General features: G+C 48.0%; 1 protein-coding gene across 3 annotated transcripts in view; it reads left to right on the top strand.

The window, feature by feature from the left end:
• Positions 1-18,273, top strand: part of MCMBP (minichromosome maintenance complex binding protein) — a 184,584-nt gene that overhangs the window by 115,966 nt on the left and 50,345 nt on the right. For all 3 annotated transcript variants that reach the window (XM_078643928.1, XM_078643929.1, XM_078643930.1), the window contains exon 9: positions 5,558-5,733. In XM_078643928.1, the coding sequence (XP_078500054.1) occupies positions 5,558-5,733 (176 nt within the window). The remainder of the gene's footprint in view (positions 1-5,557; positions 5,734-18,273) is intronic.

Here is an 18,273-nt window from a genome sequence, read left to right as displayed (position 1 = left end):
TAGGTGGCTCCTCTAGATCTGGCACTCACATCTGCGAAGACCTAAGAAGACCACTATCTTGGCCCCAGCCGGCCTGTCTCCAACTTTGACGACCCTGCAACCTGTCTTCCAGCAGCGACTTCTGAAACCCCTAGGACTGCTGCCTTCAGCAAAGACTAATTTCCAGAAGCAACAGTCTCCAAAGACTCTGGATCTAGGCGGATCCAAGTCTCCTGCCCACTCTGCACCCGACACCCACGGCCCGAGTCTAAGTGGCTCACCTGTGCAGTGAAGTCTTCCCAGCGATCCTGACCTCATGTCCAGCGTTGGCTGACCTCTCCTGCCCTCCACAATGGCGCCTGCAGTGTAAATCCAGAGGCTCACCGCGACCGACTCAGGTAAGGAGTCTCCGATGTCGAAAGGCACCCCTGCTCCCTAAGCCCCTGGGCCTTAGTGAGCTGAACTGACTGTGCACTTACTACCCCTTACATCCCAGCTTACCTCTGCTGCTGTTGGTCTTACTCTTGCAACCTCCAGTGTGACACCTGCAGCCGCTTTGCTGACCAAAGAATCCTCATTGAAAAGCATTGGGCGGCCAACGTCGTATGTTCACCCTGTGCCGCTGTATGTTTGGTGCTGCTTTGTGGCCCTCCCTGTGTTTGTGCTAACCCCCAAAGCTTGGCCCCTGAAACTCATTTACTTACCTGCAAGCAGTGTGGCTTCAGGCACCACCAGTCTCCATTGGAAAGCATTGGTCCAAACTCCGATTTTGACCTCTGCACCCAGCTGCCGCTGTGCAGCTGGTGGTACAGTTTTGGTACTCACCTGACCCCTGGCCCTTGCTGACTTTTGGCTCAGAAGACTGGGATTGTAAGTTTAATACTTAACCGTTTAACTGCAACATTGTATTCCCCATAGGTAAACATTGGACTATGTGAAAATGTTTCTAAATGTCGATTTTTCAAAGTGAAAAGTATTACCTTATTACGAAGACCCGGGTCTTTTAAAAAAAAAAAAAAGAAAAAAGTACAAAGTATATTTTTCGAAAATTGATCTGGACCTCCTTCTTGAGTCGTCTGTTCAATATTGATCACTGTTGCGCAATAAATGTCTTGCACTCCTCTTGTAGGCCTAAGGCTGCTCGCCCTTACTACCACTAGTAGAGTACTTTGGGTTTTGCATTGAGGCCTGTACACTTTTGGGGAACCCATGGACTCTGTATATGATATCACTAGGTGATAATGCTGTACCCAGAGCTAGCTTCCTGCAGCATTTCAAAGGCTATTGCCTCTTCTTCAGACTTCGTGTCTACTAACCGTGAGAAAGATTACGAAAGTATTGGAGATGGGTTCCTGAAGTGCCATAGTGCCTCTTGCTCAGCTGCATATGCATCCACCACAGGAATGTTTGTCTAAACAGTGGCCATAGGCGACAGCAATATCTAGTGGGAGTGGGATGATCTAGTGTTGGTACAACGGAGAGTTCAGCACGTCCTCAAACGGTGGAGCAACAAGCATTTCTGGAACCTCCGCATCAGATGACCATTTCTACTGACTCCTCACTTAGAGTAGGGCACATCTGAACAACTTGCCTGGTCAGGGGACCTGGACGCAGGCACACCAGATGAATCCTGTAGCAATCAATCCTAAGCACATGTATATATCAATACAATATTGACCCATAAATCTATTGGGCTTTATTTAGCAGCAAGTAAGTAAAAACATTTTTTGTTTTTGAATAATTAAAACCATTACAAGAAGACATTCTGATAAAACATTTTGGTTAATTACCTTTCCGATTGGAACTCTGCACTTTCAAATTTCTCATGCATGTGTTGACACAACATTTTTTAACAGAGTGTCCATAGTTCATTTCGCTCTGAGCCTCTGGAGTCTATACGCTGGTTACAGTACCGCTGGTCCTTTGCTTAGATGCTACTTGAAGCATGAACCTAACTAGCTTCCCAGTTAGTTGTGGATCCCTTGGGTTAAAGCATGCGAGTACTGTTAGTCTCAGGGTTCATTTAAGTGAGTTTTTAGGAGGCCTACCCTTTCCTCTTTTAGCTTGGTGCGGGAGAATATTATATGTTCAATGCCCTCATTTCCAGCTCCACATACCCGGCACAAGTTCCCATAGTTCTTTCTCAGCCATGATGGAAGATGAGGTATGGCTTGCAGGATTCCTAACCTGTATTTTAGAAAGGCTTCTTTAGACTTCCTAGAGCACCCCAGTTCAAAGTATGCCTGTGACCCAAATGATTTGTAGCTGCACAGAGTCAATCATGCATGGCTCCTGTGAGCAAAGTCAGCTTTATCTTCTTATTTATTTATCTTGAGTTTTAGATAGCGCTGGCTAGACCCGTCGGTATCCGAGCGCTTTACATAAGGAACAGCGAGTTGCAAGTTACACATTTTACATAGGTTACACAATGAGGATCAGAGTTACAGGCTAACATGTTAAATTTGTTAAAAGCAATCAAAACTTAGTAACCAAAGAAAAAGGGCAGAGTTACAGAAAATGTGTTATGGAAGGGGAAGGGAGAAATGGGGAGACTGGGAGAAACTGTGCCCAATACCCGGCTGAGTAGGTGGCGGCTGAGGTGATGAACCAGGGCCGATCTCCTCAATAGCTGAGCCAAGCAGCTCCACTGGGCGTCGGACATAATGCTCGGACTCCTCTGTCAGGGTAGGGAATAGGTTGGTGTACTCGGAGTGTCAGAGTAGTGCGGGGGTTGGAGGGGGGGGTTGGGGGAGTGGGAAACCATGGAATAGGAATACAAGGAACGAGGCGAAGAGGTGGGAAGGGACAGATTCCAAGGTCAGAGCTCCTCGTAGTGAAAGACTCCCCTGGTGGCCATCTTAGGTCAGGCAAGGAGTTAAAACCCCTGTAGGTTCCCACATCCGGGTCCTTTTCTCGGATTGCTGAGGCCATTCCTTGGGCCTTGCTATTATTGCTTTCCCCCCTCAGGGTGCCTCTGGGGTGCCCCTGCACCATACCTGAAAAAGGAAAGGACGACCACCATTATGGAGTCGGGCGGGGTGCCACAGGGTCTCCTACCCTCTCGGTCTGCCTTCAGTTCTTGGGGCCCCCCTTGCACCAGTACTGTAGCTCCAGAGTCTCAGTGCACGGGGGTCCTTTTGGTCCCAGTCTGCTCCTTGAAGTGTTTGCTGTGAACCAAGTTCAGTGGTTTGATAACTCTGCTATACCAATTATCCTGGTAGCATCAGGACCCCCATTATATGAAGGAACAACATCCCTCACGGTGGGAGTACCTTAGCGGGCACCATTTTAGGATCAGGCTCGGAGTTCCGATTTAATAAGTAGTTGCCCAGTTAATATAGGGGGTTAAATTATGCGCCAGAAGGGTCACAGAGCCCACAATGGGATTGTATGTGGCATTTTTTTCCTTTTTTCATTTACTCACGCAAAGAGGCAACCAGGAGGAAAGCCAGCAGGCAGCGTGGTGGCGAGGCGCAGGCCAATATCTGAAGAACTAGCAGCTTCTAAAAATGGGGGGAGAGGGAGAGCACCACACAGCCAGACCGGGGGGGGGGGGGGCAGGGATTCGCCATTTTAGGCCCACTCCGCGACACCATTTGGGAAGGGGATGAAGTGAGGTGCGCTTACCCCTGGGAGGATCCGTTCATCAGGAGATCGGCATGTCAAGTGGTGCAGACTGCACCAAGTCGCCGGACGAGGCGCCGCACGACCAAGCACACTGAGCGCTTGATCCTGGAGGTGGTCGGCGCGGGTTGTGCGGAGAGGCCCGTCGAACTTCCAGCGACCATTCAGCAAGTGAACCAAGCATAGACTCGTCTGTGGCGGAGGAGGTGCTGCACGCCATGCACACCTCGAGTTCTCGGTCCGGGAGGTGAGGGGCGAGGAGCGGAGGCAGAATAGGCAAAGGCACGCCTGGACTCATGAAGATTGTTCCAGCGGGTGAGTTACGTTAAAATGTGCGATCCAGTATCGTAGGGTATGGGATGCCAGTTATTAGAGAGGCGGATGGTAGGGCCAGCAGAGGGATATCAGCCGCTAAGGCAATCCCCAGCCCAGGAGCTCCGGCACAGAGCTCCTACTTGGCGGCCACCTTACTTCCTACATCTTCTGTAAGAGAAAGTTTATTAATAACTTTATTTACGATGTGCTTAAAGTGCAAGTGCGTTGTTGGGATTTCCCATAGGTCGGCTAGTCCAGTGACAACCAGTGATTCCTCCAAGTATGCTGTGCAGCACATCCACGGTGGATGTGCTGCACAGTTCCTGCCAGAGCTGGTGGTTCAATGTATTCCTGGCGGAGTTCTTAATTTATTTAGCAGCAGTGGTTGTTTGCCTGCAGAACAGGCAGAATACAGGCTACAAACCAATAGTTACATGGTAATATTTTCCTTTACCAGAGGAGCAACACCTTCCCCAATACAAAGGGGAATGAGGAGTTTGTGCATGAGTGTGGGTGTTTGCTAAATTTGAAGGGTAACCACATCTTGGAACACCCATATTCCCTCTCCTTGAGTGTGATTTAGGATGTAGTCAGTTTGTGTCTACGGTTGCCAGGAACCTTTACATGTTTATAGCAAGCGTAAAACAGCTGAATTTGGGCAAAAACTCATGTTTACTACCACATTTACCATTGTAAAATGGGGATTATCTTTAGAACTTACAAGAGTTGATATACAGATAACCTTTTTTAATTGCATTCCTGAGATCTACTGTAATATTCTCACAAGTAGTCCCCAGAACATGTACGTGTCATCTTGGCTGTGCATGTTGGAAAGTTTTTCAAGTGCAGTAGTCTTGAACATTTTTTTTAATTTTAATTTTTAGCCTTTTTGGCATCTGAAGACTTCTTCAACCTTTTTTCTTGCCTTGCAGTGCAGACTATTTAGGCTTTACACTACAGTGAATTTGAAGCATAAAGGGGTGGAAAAGTCGGACAATCTTCGCATGTACAGTGACTGATGCCCTTTTGTTTAAATCTTAATAAAGCTCAACACTGTGTATGGAGATCTGTACTTAACGTTATGGGTAAACATAAACATGTGGTATGCTCAATAACTTATTTCAAACAGTATTATTATAAACCACATACATATAGCTCACACTACAAATGAACCATATACTGGCAATTGAAAGAAAACTGAACTTGTTGAATTCATATGAACTTACAATCTGGGATCAGTTCATAAAGAATTGCCTTTTATTGATCTGCAATGACATTTGCCCCAACAGTTGTCTGGTTGAACAGATATAAGACTAATAGCCTACAGATCATCAACTTTTTCAAACCCAGATGTTTTTCCTAACTGATTTCAGGCAGCACGGTTTGATATTGCAGAATAAAACTCCACATCCTATGCATCTATTGTGCATCTAAGGTCGAATTGCAAACCACAAAAACCTCCAGTGCTTTCTGTCTTGACCCTCTGAAAGGCGTACAATTCTGACTCTCGTAAATACAAAGAGAATGATTTTAAGACCACTGGATTTTCTAATGTTAAGTTAGATCATGAAAATTAGAGGGTTACCCTTGTTCTGGTTGGTGTAGACTCCCGATTGTTTACTTTGCTGTCTCCCTACAGGGATGGCACCTCCGCCCTCTTGAATCCTGCAGAGTGCATGGATACTGCTGAGGAGCAACGTGTACACAGCCCCCCTGCTTCGCTTGTTCCCCGGATCCACGCCATCCATGTGCACAAAGTGCAGCACTTCAATCCTCTGTTGCCAAACAGCATTCATGATCAGGAGAGTAAACCATGTAAGTCTCAGTAACATAGACTGATTGGTAACAATGTATGTGATTGTTTGTGTTAGCTAACTTTGAGTAAGCCTCCCTTGAATGTAGTGTGTAGAAGCTACGTTTTTCATTTGAATGTTGTATTACATCCACTGCTGCAGCTTATCTTTTGCTTTGCTAGTGAATATTGAACCCTAACTATGAATGAATGAATGAATGAAAATGTTTTTATTCTGCGCAAACTTTGCCCCATGGGCGTCAAGGCGCCTAACATCAGAATCACAGCTTATCACTCCAAGTAACGTTCAGTTAGAGATAAGACTTCCTAAAGAACCATGTCTTTAGCTCCTTTTTGAACAAATCAATTGATGGCAACCTCTTAAGCTCAATGGGAATCGAATTCCAGAGCTGGGGGGCCACAACTGAAAAGGCCCTAGCTCCCCATCTAGCCAGCCTGACCCGTGGCACGACAAGTTGGAGCAGTTCAGCGGATCGAAGGCCTCTAACTGGAACATAACGAGCGAGCAAGGAACTAATCCCACTCATTGATCCCTCCGCCAATGCTCTGTAGGTCATGCAAAGAATTTTAAAAGAAATTCTGTGCTGCACTGGAAGCCAGTGAAGGTCTTTCCTGGCTTTAGTCGCAGAAGCCACCTTAGGAAGGGCCAATACAAAACATGCAGCCGCATTCTGCACAATTTGCAGTCGTTGCACAAGGCTCTTGTTGGACTCCATGTACAGGGAATTGCAGTAATCCAACCTGGAGCCAACAAGAGCGACTGCAATTTGTTTCCGAGCTTGGGGAGAAAGGTATTCACGGATTCTATTTAGAGTCCTAATCACACCCCAGCAAGTGGCCACGGTCCTGTTTACTTGAGGGGACATAGAGAGTGAGGTGTCAAATATCACACCCAGATTTCTGGCTGATTGGGAGGAAGAGGGGCAGGTGCCAAGAGACGAAGGCCACCACTCGCTCGACCAAACATCCTGGTTCTTTCCAAAAACCAGTACCTCTGTTTTCTCGCCATTGAGCCTCAGGGAATTGACAGTCATCCAGTCTGCCACCAACTGCATGCATACCCTGAAGCTCAAGGCAGATGCTACCACAGAGGAATGAGCCAGAGACACCATGATTTGAGTGTCATCAGCGTATGATACTACCTCCATCTCCTGCGATCTTATAAGTCTAGCAAGGGGGGCCACATAGATGTTAAACAGGGTCGGGCTCAAGGCCGACCCTTGTGGCACCCCACATTGCAAAGACTTGGCAGGGGAGAGGTAGTTCCCAAGCATCACTCTCTGCTCTCTTTCTAAAAGAAAAGAGTTCAAAAGACTCAAAGCCGGTCCCTCGACCCCTGCCTCCCTAAGCCGAGATGTTAAAATGGCGGGAGACAGGGTATCGAATGCGGCCGAGAGATCAAGTAAAACCAAGACAGTAGATTGGCCAGAGTCCACTTTCCGACGGATCTTATCGGCCACAAGAGTCAAAGCGGACTCTGTGCTGTGGTGTTTCCTGAAGCCATGCTGTGTGTTATCTAAATATCCGGAATGATCAAGAAAGGCGGACAAATGAGAATTTAGGTGTGATTCCAACATCTTTGCAGGTGCCGGAAGAAGGGAGATTGGCCTAAAGTTTTTTAAAAGGCCAGGGTCAAGGGATGGTTTTTTGAGGAGAGGCTTTACAATGGACTTCTTCCATACCGTTGGAAAAGAGCCCTGGGAAATAGATTTGTTCATAACCATGAGCATGGAAGGAAGAAGACTGCTTCTACACTCTTTGAGTTTTTTAAGAGGTAGAGGATCCATAGGAGAAGAAGATTTGGTTCTGTCCAGCAAGAGATTCAATTCCTCCAACGACAAGGGGGGGAATTCCGATAGAGATGGAATAGCAGAATCCTTACTGAAAGAATCAAAACTAGAAAGCTCCATGGAAATACTCTGATCCAATAGAAGGCGTTCGACATCCAGAGAAGCATGGATATCAAGAATCTTCTTATGGAAAAAATCAGAGATCTTGTTGCACAGTTCCTGTGAATGGACTACAGGATCCGGGAGTTGGAGGGAGCATAATGAATCAGCGATTTTAAACAGCTCCCCAGGAGATGAAAGAGAGCTGGTCAGATTGGCAAAGTATTCCTGCTTCTCCTTTACCACTCTCAGTTTATACTCCCGTAGTGCAAACTTGTGAGCCTCTCGGTCCCTAGAGTCCCATGATTTCCTCCACCTTCTCTCGGTACACCTACATCCCTGCCTCAAAAGTCTCAGCTGGCTGGAAAACCAGGGAGCAGTAGGCTTTCGCCTTGCTACATATCGCAACGAAGCTGGGGCCAGCCTATCAACAGCACTGACTATGGAGTTCGTTAGATCAGAAGCTGCCTCACCTGCATCCTTACCAACAAGAGAATCAGTGGAAGAGACAAAGGAAACAAGAGCCTTGTCCGTAACATTCCTTAAGTTCCTCCTGAGTGTATGTGAGGAAGTCGTCTGATTAACAGAACTAGGGGCAGGGAGAATAAATTCCAACGGGACAGCGAAGTGGTCAGTCCAGACCAGTGGAAGAGGATGGCCAGTTGATAGTCTAGGATCGTTGGAAAACACCCCATCCAGTATATGACCAGCCGTGTGAGTAGGACTGCTCACAAGTTGCTGAAGGTCACAAGCTCCAAGTGACTCAACCAGAGATGTAGTGTCACTTGAATTAGTGTCCTCAAGATGGAAATTTAAATCACCCAAGATGGTAAGACAAGGCTTACCAAAATAGGGTTCAAGGATTCTCAGTAGGTCCGCAGGGAAGCCCGATCTAAGGCCAGGAGGCCTATATATTAAGATCCCTGTAAAAGATGCCGACGGGGCACAGGTGATACAGAAATAAAAGGCTTCAAAGCGATCTTGAGGCCCGGATAAAAGCTTAATGCTACATGGGAGGGAGGATCTCAAAAGAATAGCAATCCCTCCACCTCTGCGGAGCAGTCTATCCTGCCTGTGCAGAGAGTAGCCATCGGGAATGGCCATCAACAAGTCATGGCCAGAGGTGTCGGATGCCCAGGTCTCAGTAATGAACACCCAATCCGGTTGTCGAGCATCAACGAAGTCATGAAAAGCCACATTGTGCTTGACCAGTGAGCGCGCATTAATGGGAAAGCCAGTTCTTAAAGAGGTGGGTGAACAAATAGGAAGGGGCGAAAAAGTGGTAGAGTCATTGGAAACAAAATTAAAGGAGGAGAGACATGCCCTGCAACAGCGGGCATATAGAATCCCTTCTGGCGAAAGACGATGGGCACAAGGCAGCAAGCGCGGTTTAAGAGAAAGGAGGTTGACCCTAGAGTATTGTCTGCTAACCTCGGAAGGAGAGAGAGGGGTAGCAACCGAGTCCAGCCCGACCTGCAGCCCGTCCTCAGCGCGGACGGGCGCAGACGGGCTGAACTCAGGCGTAACTCCGGCGGAAGTCGGGCGATCCTGCTGCGCGATTACGCTGCGCGTAAGCATGGCTCCAATTTAAATGGTCGCGCCTCCTAAGTGAGGACTAGACCGCGCTACAACTCACCCCTCAAGCAATATGGCCGCCGTCAAGACACTGGCGAGGGACCCGCGAAATGCGGTGCTTCCACTATTATAGTGCAGGTGAGGGTGGCAGCGTGAAGGAAAGCGAGGCCAGGTAATTCTAAAACCAGGGGAGAAAGTTTGCGCTCACAGAAAATAACCAAGATGCAAAAAACTGAAAATTTAAAATCATGAGGAACTGCCTGTAACAGAGCGCTGCCAGGGAGTGCGCTAAGCAAATTTGAGAGCGCGCCTAAGATTTGCCTCCAATTTAAATGGTCGCGCCTCCTAAGTGAGGACTAGACCGCGCTACAACTCACCCCTCAAGCAATATGGCCGCCGTCAAGACACTGGCGAGGGACCCGCGAAATGCGGTGCTTCCACTATTATAGTGCAGGTGAGGGTGGCAGCGTGAAGGAAAGCGAGGCCAGGTAATTCTAAAACCAGGGGAGAAAGTTTGCGCTAACAGAAAATAACCAAGATGAAGTGTGATCTTTTACTCAAAGCTGTTAATTACTTAATAGTAAGCTAACACAGTAGATAGGTTACTTTGATGCAAGTATGTGTATGTATATTCACTGAAAAAAACAGGTTGAGCAGAAGGTAGTGAGATTTTTAACTTGTTTAAAAAAAATAATTCACTGGAAAGCAGCAGGGGTCACGGTTATCCATACCCTACCCCCTTCTGTATGTTTCTGAACATAATTTCAAGACTCACAGATCGAGTCCCTAATCCTGTTATGGTGGCCGCAACATTTCTTTATTGCAGCCACCAGTCACATTATTGGGTCCCATGGGCCCAAACAATCATAATGCTCGGTTTTACGTTTTTTTCTTGCAGGGACTCCTGTAGGAGTTCCAATGCAGCAAATGTCTATACATTTTTAACCATCATTTCTCTTAAACGGCTGAACAGAATTACCATTCACAAAAAGTACGCTTTGTGAGTAAAGATCTAACTTTGTGACAAATTTTGTATAAATCTGTTTAGCATTTTTTCTCTTATCGAGCTGAGGTGGAAAAGCATTTTTGGGAAAATTTGGTGAGCATTTGTCAACCGGGCCAAAATTGTTAGCAAGACCAAAAATACTTTTCCTATGGAAATTCTGACTTGTGTAGAACTGCACAGTGGCAACTGCCACTGTTTAATATACAATATATATCTACTCTCTGGGGTCACAACAGTCCCAAGGGTCTTCATCAGTTGTCTAGCAGGGAACGCACTGCATTTATGCTACAGTGCCATTCATGTTTTTCCATGTTCGGATGATTGATAAGGGGCCGCAGCCATTAGCAAAGCCTAGCATACACTGCAAGAAGCAGTGATGCTCCTGCACAGCTCTGAGTTTATAGTCCATGCCATTAAGTCCTATGTATACCCTCAGCAAATGCAACCCTTTGTAATGGCACTTCTAAACTATGTGACTGACAAAGCTAAGAGAGGGTCATGGCACTTCAAAGGTTGCTTCCTGTTTTTCAACAGTGAAAACGATCATGAAACCGTTTGAGATGATGGTTTCCTGCATCGCAATAGTGCCGCATGCTTGCCTGCATATGTATCCACGTCAGGAATATCTGTCCAAGCAACTGTCACAAGTGATGGGTTAGTGGGAAAATGTAGTGTTGGTACAGCCCAGAGTTCAGCACGATTTCTCACGGTGGAACAACAAGAATGTGTTACTCAGTGGACCATTTCTGATATCTTGGTGGTAGATGACCATTACCATGGACTCCTCACTTTCAGATTAGGGAGCACATTTAAACAACTTGTCTGTTCAGGGTACCTGGACGAAGGAACAGATGAGTCCTATCAATTTGCTATAGCTGAAAGTGGTCCAATTGGTATTGAGATTTGTACACTCATTTGAAACAAGACTGTGCTAGTGTTGATAGACAACATGCATGTTATGTACTCCCTTGCATTAATCAAGTAGCCTTTCTACTGAGTCGATCCCTGAGCACTAGAGAAGTGTTATTTCCAAGGTTAGGAAAAAGGTGGTCTTAGTATTTTAGTCACAAGTAGTTGTGCTGTTGCATTTCTATCTAGGACCCTAATTCGATATTCCCGATTTATGCCCTTGTATGGTTATAATAAATAATATCCTTATAAAGGCATAAGAATCATATCCATATTTAGTCATAGCCCATGCAGTCCAAATCAGGCAAGGCTACTTCCCTAGACTCCTAGAAAGTACAACACGTTCTTTAAACAAACAAACCAAACCTCCAGCAACCTGGGAAATCCCCATGCTTCTGTTTTGATTTGTCCTAGAACTCCTGCGAGCACTGAAAGAACGGCCAGTTCTTAGTGACATCTTTATTGACGTCTTATGTCCAACCTTACGTCAAACCCTGCACCTTTCAGGTATAAATATACCAACGTTGCCTTAAGCAAACACACGGTGGTTTGGAGCAGAGCGGCTATCTACTTGCCCGAGAGCCCAGCTGATGCGAGAGCCCACGGACGCCACCCCTCCCTTTTGACGCACTGAGAGAGACGCTGTCTTTTTCTCCAGTCGAGAAAATCCAGCTCCGGTGTTTCCAGATACCCTTGCGGGTTGCTGGGATATCGAGTCCTAAGAAAGAGATACCAGACCTCCTGCTTTCTATTACCCAGGTGCGGAGCTGATTAAACCCTTAAAGAGAATTCTTGATTCAGATTCCTTGGCAAAACCAACTTAACTTAAACTGCTACTTACTTACTCCTTCCCACGTATTAGGCTTAGGTCAGGTACACCGGGGTAGGCTTATTTAGAAGCACCAGTTGAGTACGTTAGTCAATGTTTTTATGTATGTATATATTTTATCCATTTTTAAGTATCATATGGCCAAGAAACCATATCAATGCTTTTACAGTATTATTTCATAATACTCCTTTTACTGTACGCACTTTACTTTATGATCAGTATTGCAATTATGGCAATTAATTTCTCTTGCATGAGAAAGAAGACTGCTCAATAAATAACACATTTTATTGAAAACGCCTGTCTCTCTATTTCTCCGCACTCTGGTGAAACTAAGTATGCACAATTGACTGAGTGAAATAACTGTCTATTGTTTTCACACGACTCTAGAGATACACTCTTAGTCTGAGGGAGCAAAGTTGTCATGTTTTATGGTTGTCAGAAGCTAATCCCTTCTTGTCTATCCAGGGAAGTTAAACTCCTCCTTGTTTATTCGAGAAAGTTTCTAGTGACCTATGAGCTAGCTGGCAAAACTAATTAAGTCTAATATAGTCAGTAGAGACCTAGTCGACCTCAGTCCTACGTCTACACTGCTATTTATATTATTCCAATGCGCAGAGCCTATTGGGAATATAGGAACTACACTACATGGCGCCCAGCGTTTGGTAAGGCGATAATCTAACGCAAGACACTAGAGTAACTCAGTTGTGCTTTTTCACACAGACCCTTTTCCCGTAAAAACTCCAATAGACGTCTGGAGTGGGTAAAAGGTGAAAATCCGCCGGAACTTAGTAGGAAGAGATTCCTATGTATAGTTTTTGGTTTAGTCAACATTGAAGGATAGTGTTCCAAAATATTGTGCACCTAATCTTTGTTTCCTTGAAACTTGATCTGCAACAAAACTTTCTGTCAGTAAAATGGTGGAAAGTGACGATGAAGCGGAGAGAGCTAGAATAGCAGCTCAACTCCTAGCGAATGACACAACCATCCAAGAAAATGGCCCATGAATATCGGCAGACAGAGGTATTCTATTCATGGATAAACTTTCCAGCAGCAAACGCTGTAACAAGACAATTCCACTATTACAAAATAGAGGAACCTCCGGATGAATACACTCCTTTCGAGGATGTTGAAATCCCACTAAATTACCAAGAGCACCTGCTCTGGTTTAAAGGCGCCCTAAAACATCAAAATCACATCACAAGGCTCGGTCCACTAGGTAGACCAGGAGCAACGTGGCCGGTTCTAGCCAGCTACACACCACATCCAGACATTTAAAAAATGTCAAGTGAAGAACTCTTAGTTAAAATAAAGGAATTAACAAAGGCATATAGAGAATTAGTTCAATTGGCAATGGACGATATAACATATCGCCAGAAATGAAAAGAAACAGATATAGCAGAACAACCATTTGAACTTGCCAGAATCATAGAAAAATCCTATGAAGAACTAGGAAAAGAGTTTGGGTGGGAAACCAGTAAAACCCCAACTAACTGAAAATCCTGAAAAAACCTTTTATTAAAAATAATCTAAATACTCCGAAAAAGAGTTGGGATGGTAATAAACAATCCACTCCCAAAGAAAAACGATTCCAGTCCAGAGGAAGGTCTCCTCAACGGAGAGAAAGATCTCCAGAGCAAGGAAACCAGTCTCCCCAGAGGGAGCCCTCTGAGAAAAGATACAACCTTAGAAATAGGGATAATTTGAAGAAACCTGATAGATATCAAGATATTGATACACGTCCCTCTCGATCTTTTCAGACTTCCTCGCAGAAATCGGAATGAAGAGGACGGTCAGAACACAGGGAAGAGCTCGTCCAGTCCAAAGACAAGGAACCTGCTCATCAAAGTAAAAAATTACAATTTCCAAGAAAGAAGGTAGCCAGTATTAAAATAATTAAACATGCCGAGGATACTGAGGACACAACTGAAAAACGGAGAGTGGGCCCAGACAATGCTAGACAGCGCAGCAGAAGTGACCATAGCTCGCAAGATCTTGATGAATCTTCTGGAGACAGTAGACACGAATGAATACATTCAGGTGGAAACTGCAGACACCAGAGTTAGCAAACCCCATAAAATATACGAAATAACACTGCGTATAGAGGGAGATAAGACCAGGAAAGTAAGGGGTCTCTTTTGGGATAACCTTTCGAAAGGCTATGACATCCTTCTAGCTGAGAAAGACTGGCCACCAGAGTTTGTCAGGGAGTGCCCTCATGGCGAAGAAATGATTATGCCTGCCTTCTCAAATCATATGTCAACTCATAAAAAATCCATATATGCAAGAAAATGGGCAGTGGCCCAAGCTCCTGCATTATATAAAAATCATGTAGGATGGGATGAGGATTCTCCTCCTCACAAAATCCAGTTAAAATGTCAACCCACTGCACAAAGGCAGTACCCAGTTAAACAAGAAGCTAAAAAGCAAGTCAGGGAGATTTTAGATCAACTTGAATATCAAGGGGTGATTGAAACATGCACCTCACAAATGAACAATCCTTTGTTTCCTGTCTCCAAGCCAGACGATTCATATCGTCTAGTTTTGGACTACAGACACTTAAACTCCTGTTGCAAAACATTTGCAGTACAAAACTCACACAGTGCAGCACTAATGAATAACATCGTGCGCAAAAAATACAAAACGACATTAGACCTCTCAAATGGATTCTTTTGTCAAAACATTGCACCTGGGGGGCGTGGCTAGCAGCCTGAGATGGAGGCAGCCTAAAGGGCGAGCTCCGCGGTTGACGCGGCCTCCAGATCAATCCGACTGATAATCCGATGCAGTTTTTGCACTACGGGCAGGGGCTGAAGCCCGGGACCGGGCGGCACGCCCGACAGCAATCGGAACCAAAATCCGACCGCGGGAAGTGAGGTTCCCCGTCTTGCCTACTCAGGCCTGTGGGAGACACTGGAGCCCGGGACCCGCCTGCCGAGTGGGAGCCGACAGGAAGTGCAGCGGACACGGTGTGGAGGAGCCGGAAGTGGACGCTCGCGCCGGAGCGCCAGGATCGGGGGTAATAGCAACCTGGAACGACGGCCGGCGCCTCTGGGACTTGCAGGGAAAGACTGACCGGCACCGCCTGCGGGGCCGACCTGCGCTCCTGAGCTTTGCACGGAGGCGGCCGGACCGGAGCTGGACCCGGGACCGCCATCTTGCCTGTTCGCCGAGGGTGCCGGGGCTCCGCCTTGAGGGGGTGCCGAGCCTGACAATCTGCGGGCTGCGGAGAACCCGGCTCGAGGGGCGCTGATTCTTTGAGGCACGATACCAGGGCTGCCACTACCCCGCACAGTCCACACCGCCTTGCAGCTGACGGACCGGCTCTGAGCGGCCTGGGCACCCTCGCCCCCCCCCCCTTGGGGACCGAATTGATCGGTTGGACTGCTGTGGTGCGGCCCGGCCGGAACTCCGCCACCGCAGAGAAGGGTCTAAATCCGCTGTGAGTGCAGAGGTGTCCCCGTCGCAGATCGGAAGGCCCCCCCCCCCCCGGGGTGTGATTGACGCGTACCCGGCTGGGGCTTGAAGACAGCGAGGACCCCTTCGGGCATACGGAAACTGCAGGTGGGCCGGTTCAGGTGCCCCCCCGAGCCACCGAATTCACTCCCCGCCCTGTCCACGGGCTCTTTCCGCCTCTTCAGGGTCAAGGATCTACGGGCCCGGCGGACAACACAACGGTTCGACCCCACCCGCTGTACGACATTAGTAGCGCCTACGCCACGGAAGGGGTCGGTGGAAGCGGCGGAGGACCAACAGCGAGGCCATTCTTGGTGAGTCCTGCTCCCTGTAACAACCTGCTCACCACGAACATTTTAGTGACACTTCCACCGCCATGGCGGGTAAGGGACCGAAGGGTGGAAATGCGCAGGCACGACTTGAACGATACGCATTTGATAGATCGTCCGCCTCTCCACCGGATGCTAAAACACAGGCCAGCAAGACGACCGAATCGGCGGGAGGGAAGAAAGCAACCCTGGACGACGTCATGCGAGCTCTGTCGCAGGTACAGGCTACGGTGGGATCGATCTCGACAGAAATAACTTTGATCAGAGCCGACTTCCACAAGATGTCGGAAAAAGTTTCCTCGATGGAGGTGGTGACCAAATCTTTGGTGGAGGATGTGTCGGAGCTTCAGATTTGTGTTGAGCGTATCTCCAACGAGAACAAAGACCTGCGTGCGAAGCTGGACGAGCAGGAAGGGCGCTCGAGGCGGAACAACATCCGAATTATAGGGGTTCCGGAGTCTGAGGACACGAGGGCGATGGACCTCTATGTGGAACAGCTGATCGAACAAGAACTTAAACCCAAGGGCCTCTCCGCCTTTTTCTCCGTAGAAAGAGCACATCGAGTCCCGGGGGGTCGTCCGAAGCAAGGAGTGGCACCACGACCGATCGTTGCACGTCTCTTCAATTTCAGAGACAGAGACGCAATATTGCAGGCGGCGAGAAACTCTCCCCCAGTCAGGATTCAAAATTCCACCGTGGCGTTCTTTCCAGACTATACGGCGGAGGTCGCACGTAGGAGGAGAACGTTCTTTGAAGTCAAAAAAGAATTGAGGGCGAGAGAACTTCCCTATGCCATGCTCTTCCCGGCCAAGTTGAGAGTAGTGGCTGAAAACAAAACGTGGTTCTTCGACACTCCGGAGGCTGCGCACGACTGGCTGGAAGGCTGGAGACAGACGGGACCACCTCGCCGCTCCACAAGACCTCACAAGACCCGTACTACCGGCTCCCGATCAGGCTCACAGGTATCCGGAGGGGACGTGGATCCGCATTCCCCACTGAGCGAGACACATGAACTGGAGAACGACGGACAGTGAATTCCCGAGCTTCCCAAAATAGTGCAAATGTAACATTGGCTGGGCGGGCCGTCAAGGACACCGGGCGGAGGTCCTCCGTGGACATGGAAGGAGGCCGCCGACTCCGGAGAGTCCCTCACCCCGACGAGCAAGTACTGTGTTTGGGGTTTGGTTAAGGCACTCTGCTAAGTTGGGGGGGCGGGCAGTTCAGGGTCCGTCTAGCAGGGGGGCAGGGAGGGGGGGAGTTGGGATGGGGGGATGTTTGATTGTTTTGAGTTGCTTTACAGGTGTAGATGGGACCCACGTGGCATGCACACTATCTATGGCAGGCTCATGTCGAGTAATAAGATCGCAATTTCCATGGTACATGGACTTTCCCAACCGCAGTAGCAATGACACACACCACAAGGAGTGACATAGGGAGGGGGGAGCGAGGGATGGGAGGCGGGACACCTCTGCAACTTATGTCCTGGAATGTGAGGGGTTTGGGGGACAAAGTCAAGCGAGGCCTGGTGTTACACAGCATTAAGAGGTTCAATCCAGCCCTAGTCCTGCTGCAGGAGACGCATCTCACAGGCACCGCCATACATGCCTTAGACAGGAAAGGCTACAGTATGATCGCTCACTCAAAATTCACAAGGGGATCCCGTGGGACGGGAATTCTAATGCACCGCTCCTCCAGATTTATACTCCAGTCCACAAAGGTAGACCCGCAGGGCCGCTTTGCGGCGGCGCTCGGACAGTGGGAAGGGAGGCAGCTGAATATAGTTTCGGTGTACGTTCCGCCGGCCCTACACACGATGGTTCTCCCAGAGCTAGGAAACTTTTTGTTGGAACTCCCAGACGGGGACCTCATTATAGGGGGGGACTTCAATGCAGTAGCACATAACACACTAGATAGGTTCCCAACACGTGCACAGACTCCAGGGCCCTCCCAGCTCCACGACTTCCTAGAGGCGCAGGGCCTGATAGACCTTTGGAGGCGCCTACACCCGACCGACCGACACTACACATACCACTCAGCGGTCCATGACAGTCTATCACGGATCGATTATTTCCTGACACCGGGGCATGGGCGGCTCACTGTCGACGATATACAAATTAAACCAAGGGGTGTCTCGGACCACTCCCCATTGACGCTCACCCTTTCCAGCCCGGAACGGGCCCGAGAACGCATATACCCGATATTTCCGGGGTACCTTAGGGTCCCGCAGGTGACCAAGGCCCTCAAATCAGCGACAACTTGCTACCTCGCGGAGAATACTGGCTCGGTCTCATCCCCATCGGTCCTCTGGGAAGCCTATAAAACGGTCCTCAGGGGCCAAGCCATCTCCGCTATAACGAGCTATAAGCGCTCCCAGAAACTGGAACTACTAGACCTAGAGGACAGACTCGCCAAGGCAAATGAAGTTCACATGGCTAACCCGACCGGAGACACGCTACACGCGCTACGGCTGTGTCAGCAATGTCATACTGATCTTCTGCGCAGTAGAGTGATCGAACGCATGACGGCCACTACGAATAGGATTTACGATGTAG

Source organism: Lissotriton helveticus, chromosome 5_1, assembly GCF_964261635.1.
Source record: "Lissotriton helveticus chromosome 5_1, aLisHel1.1, whole genome shotgun sequence".
Lineage (NCBI taxonomy): Eukaryota > Metazoa > Chordata > Amphibia > Caudata > Salamandridae > Lissotriton > Lissotriton helveticus.
The sequence above is the reverse complement of the archived record's forward strand: the minus strand, read 5'-3'. Positions and strand labels throughout refer to the sequence as shown.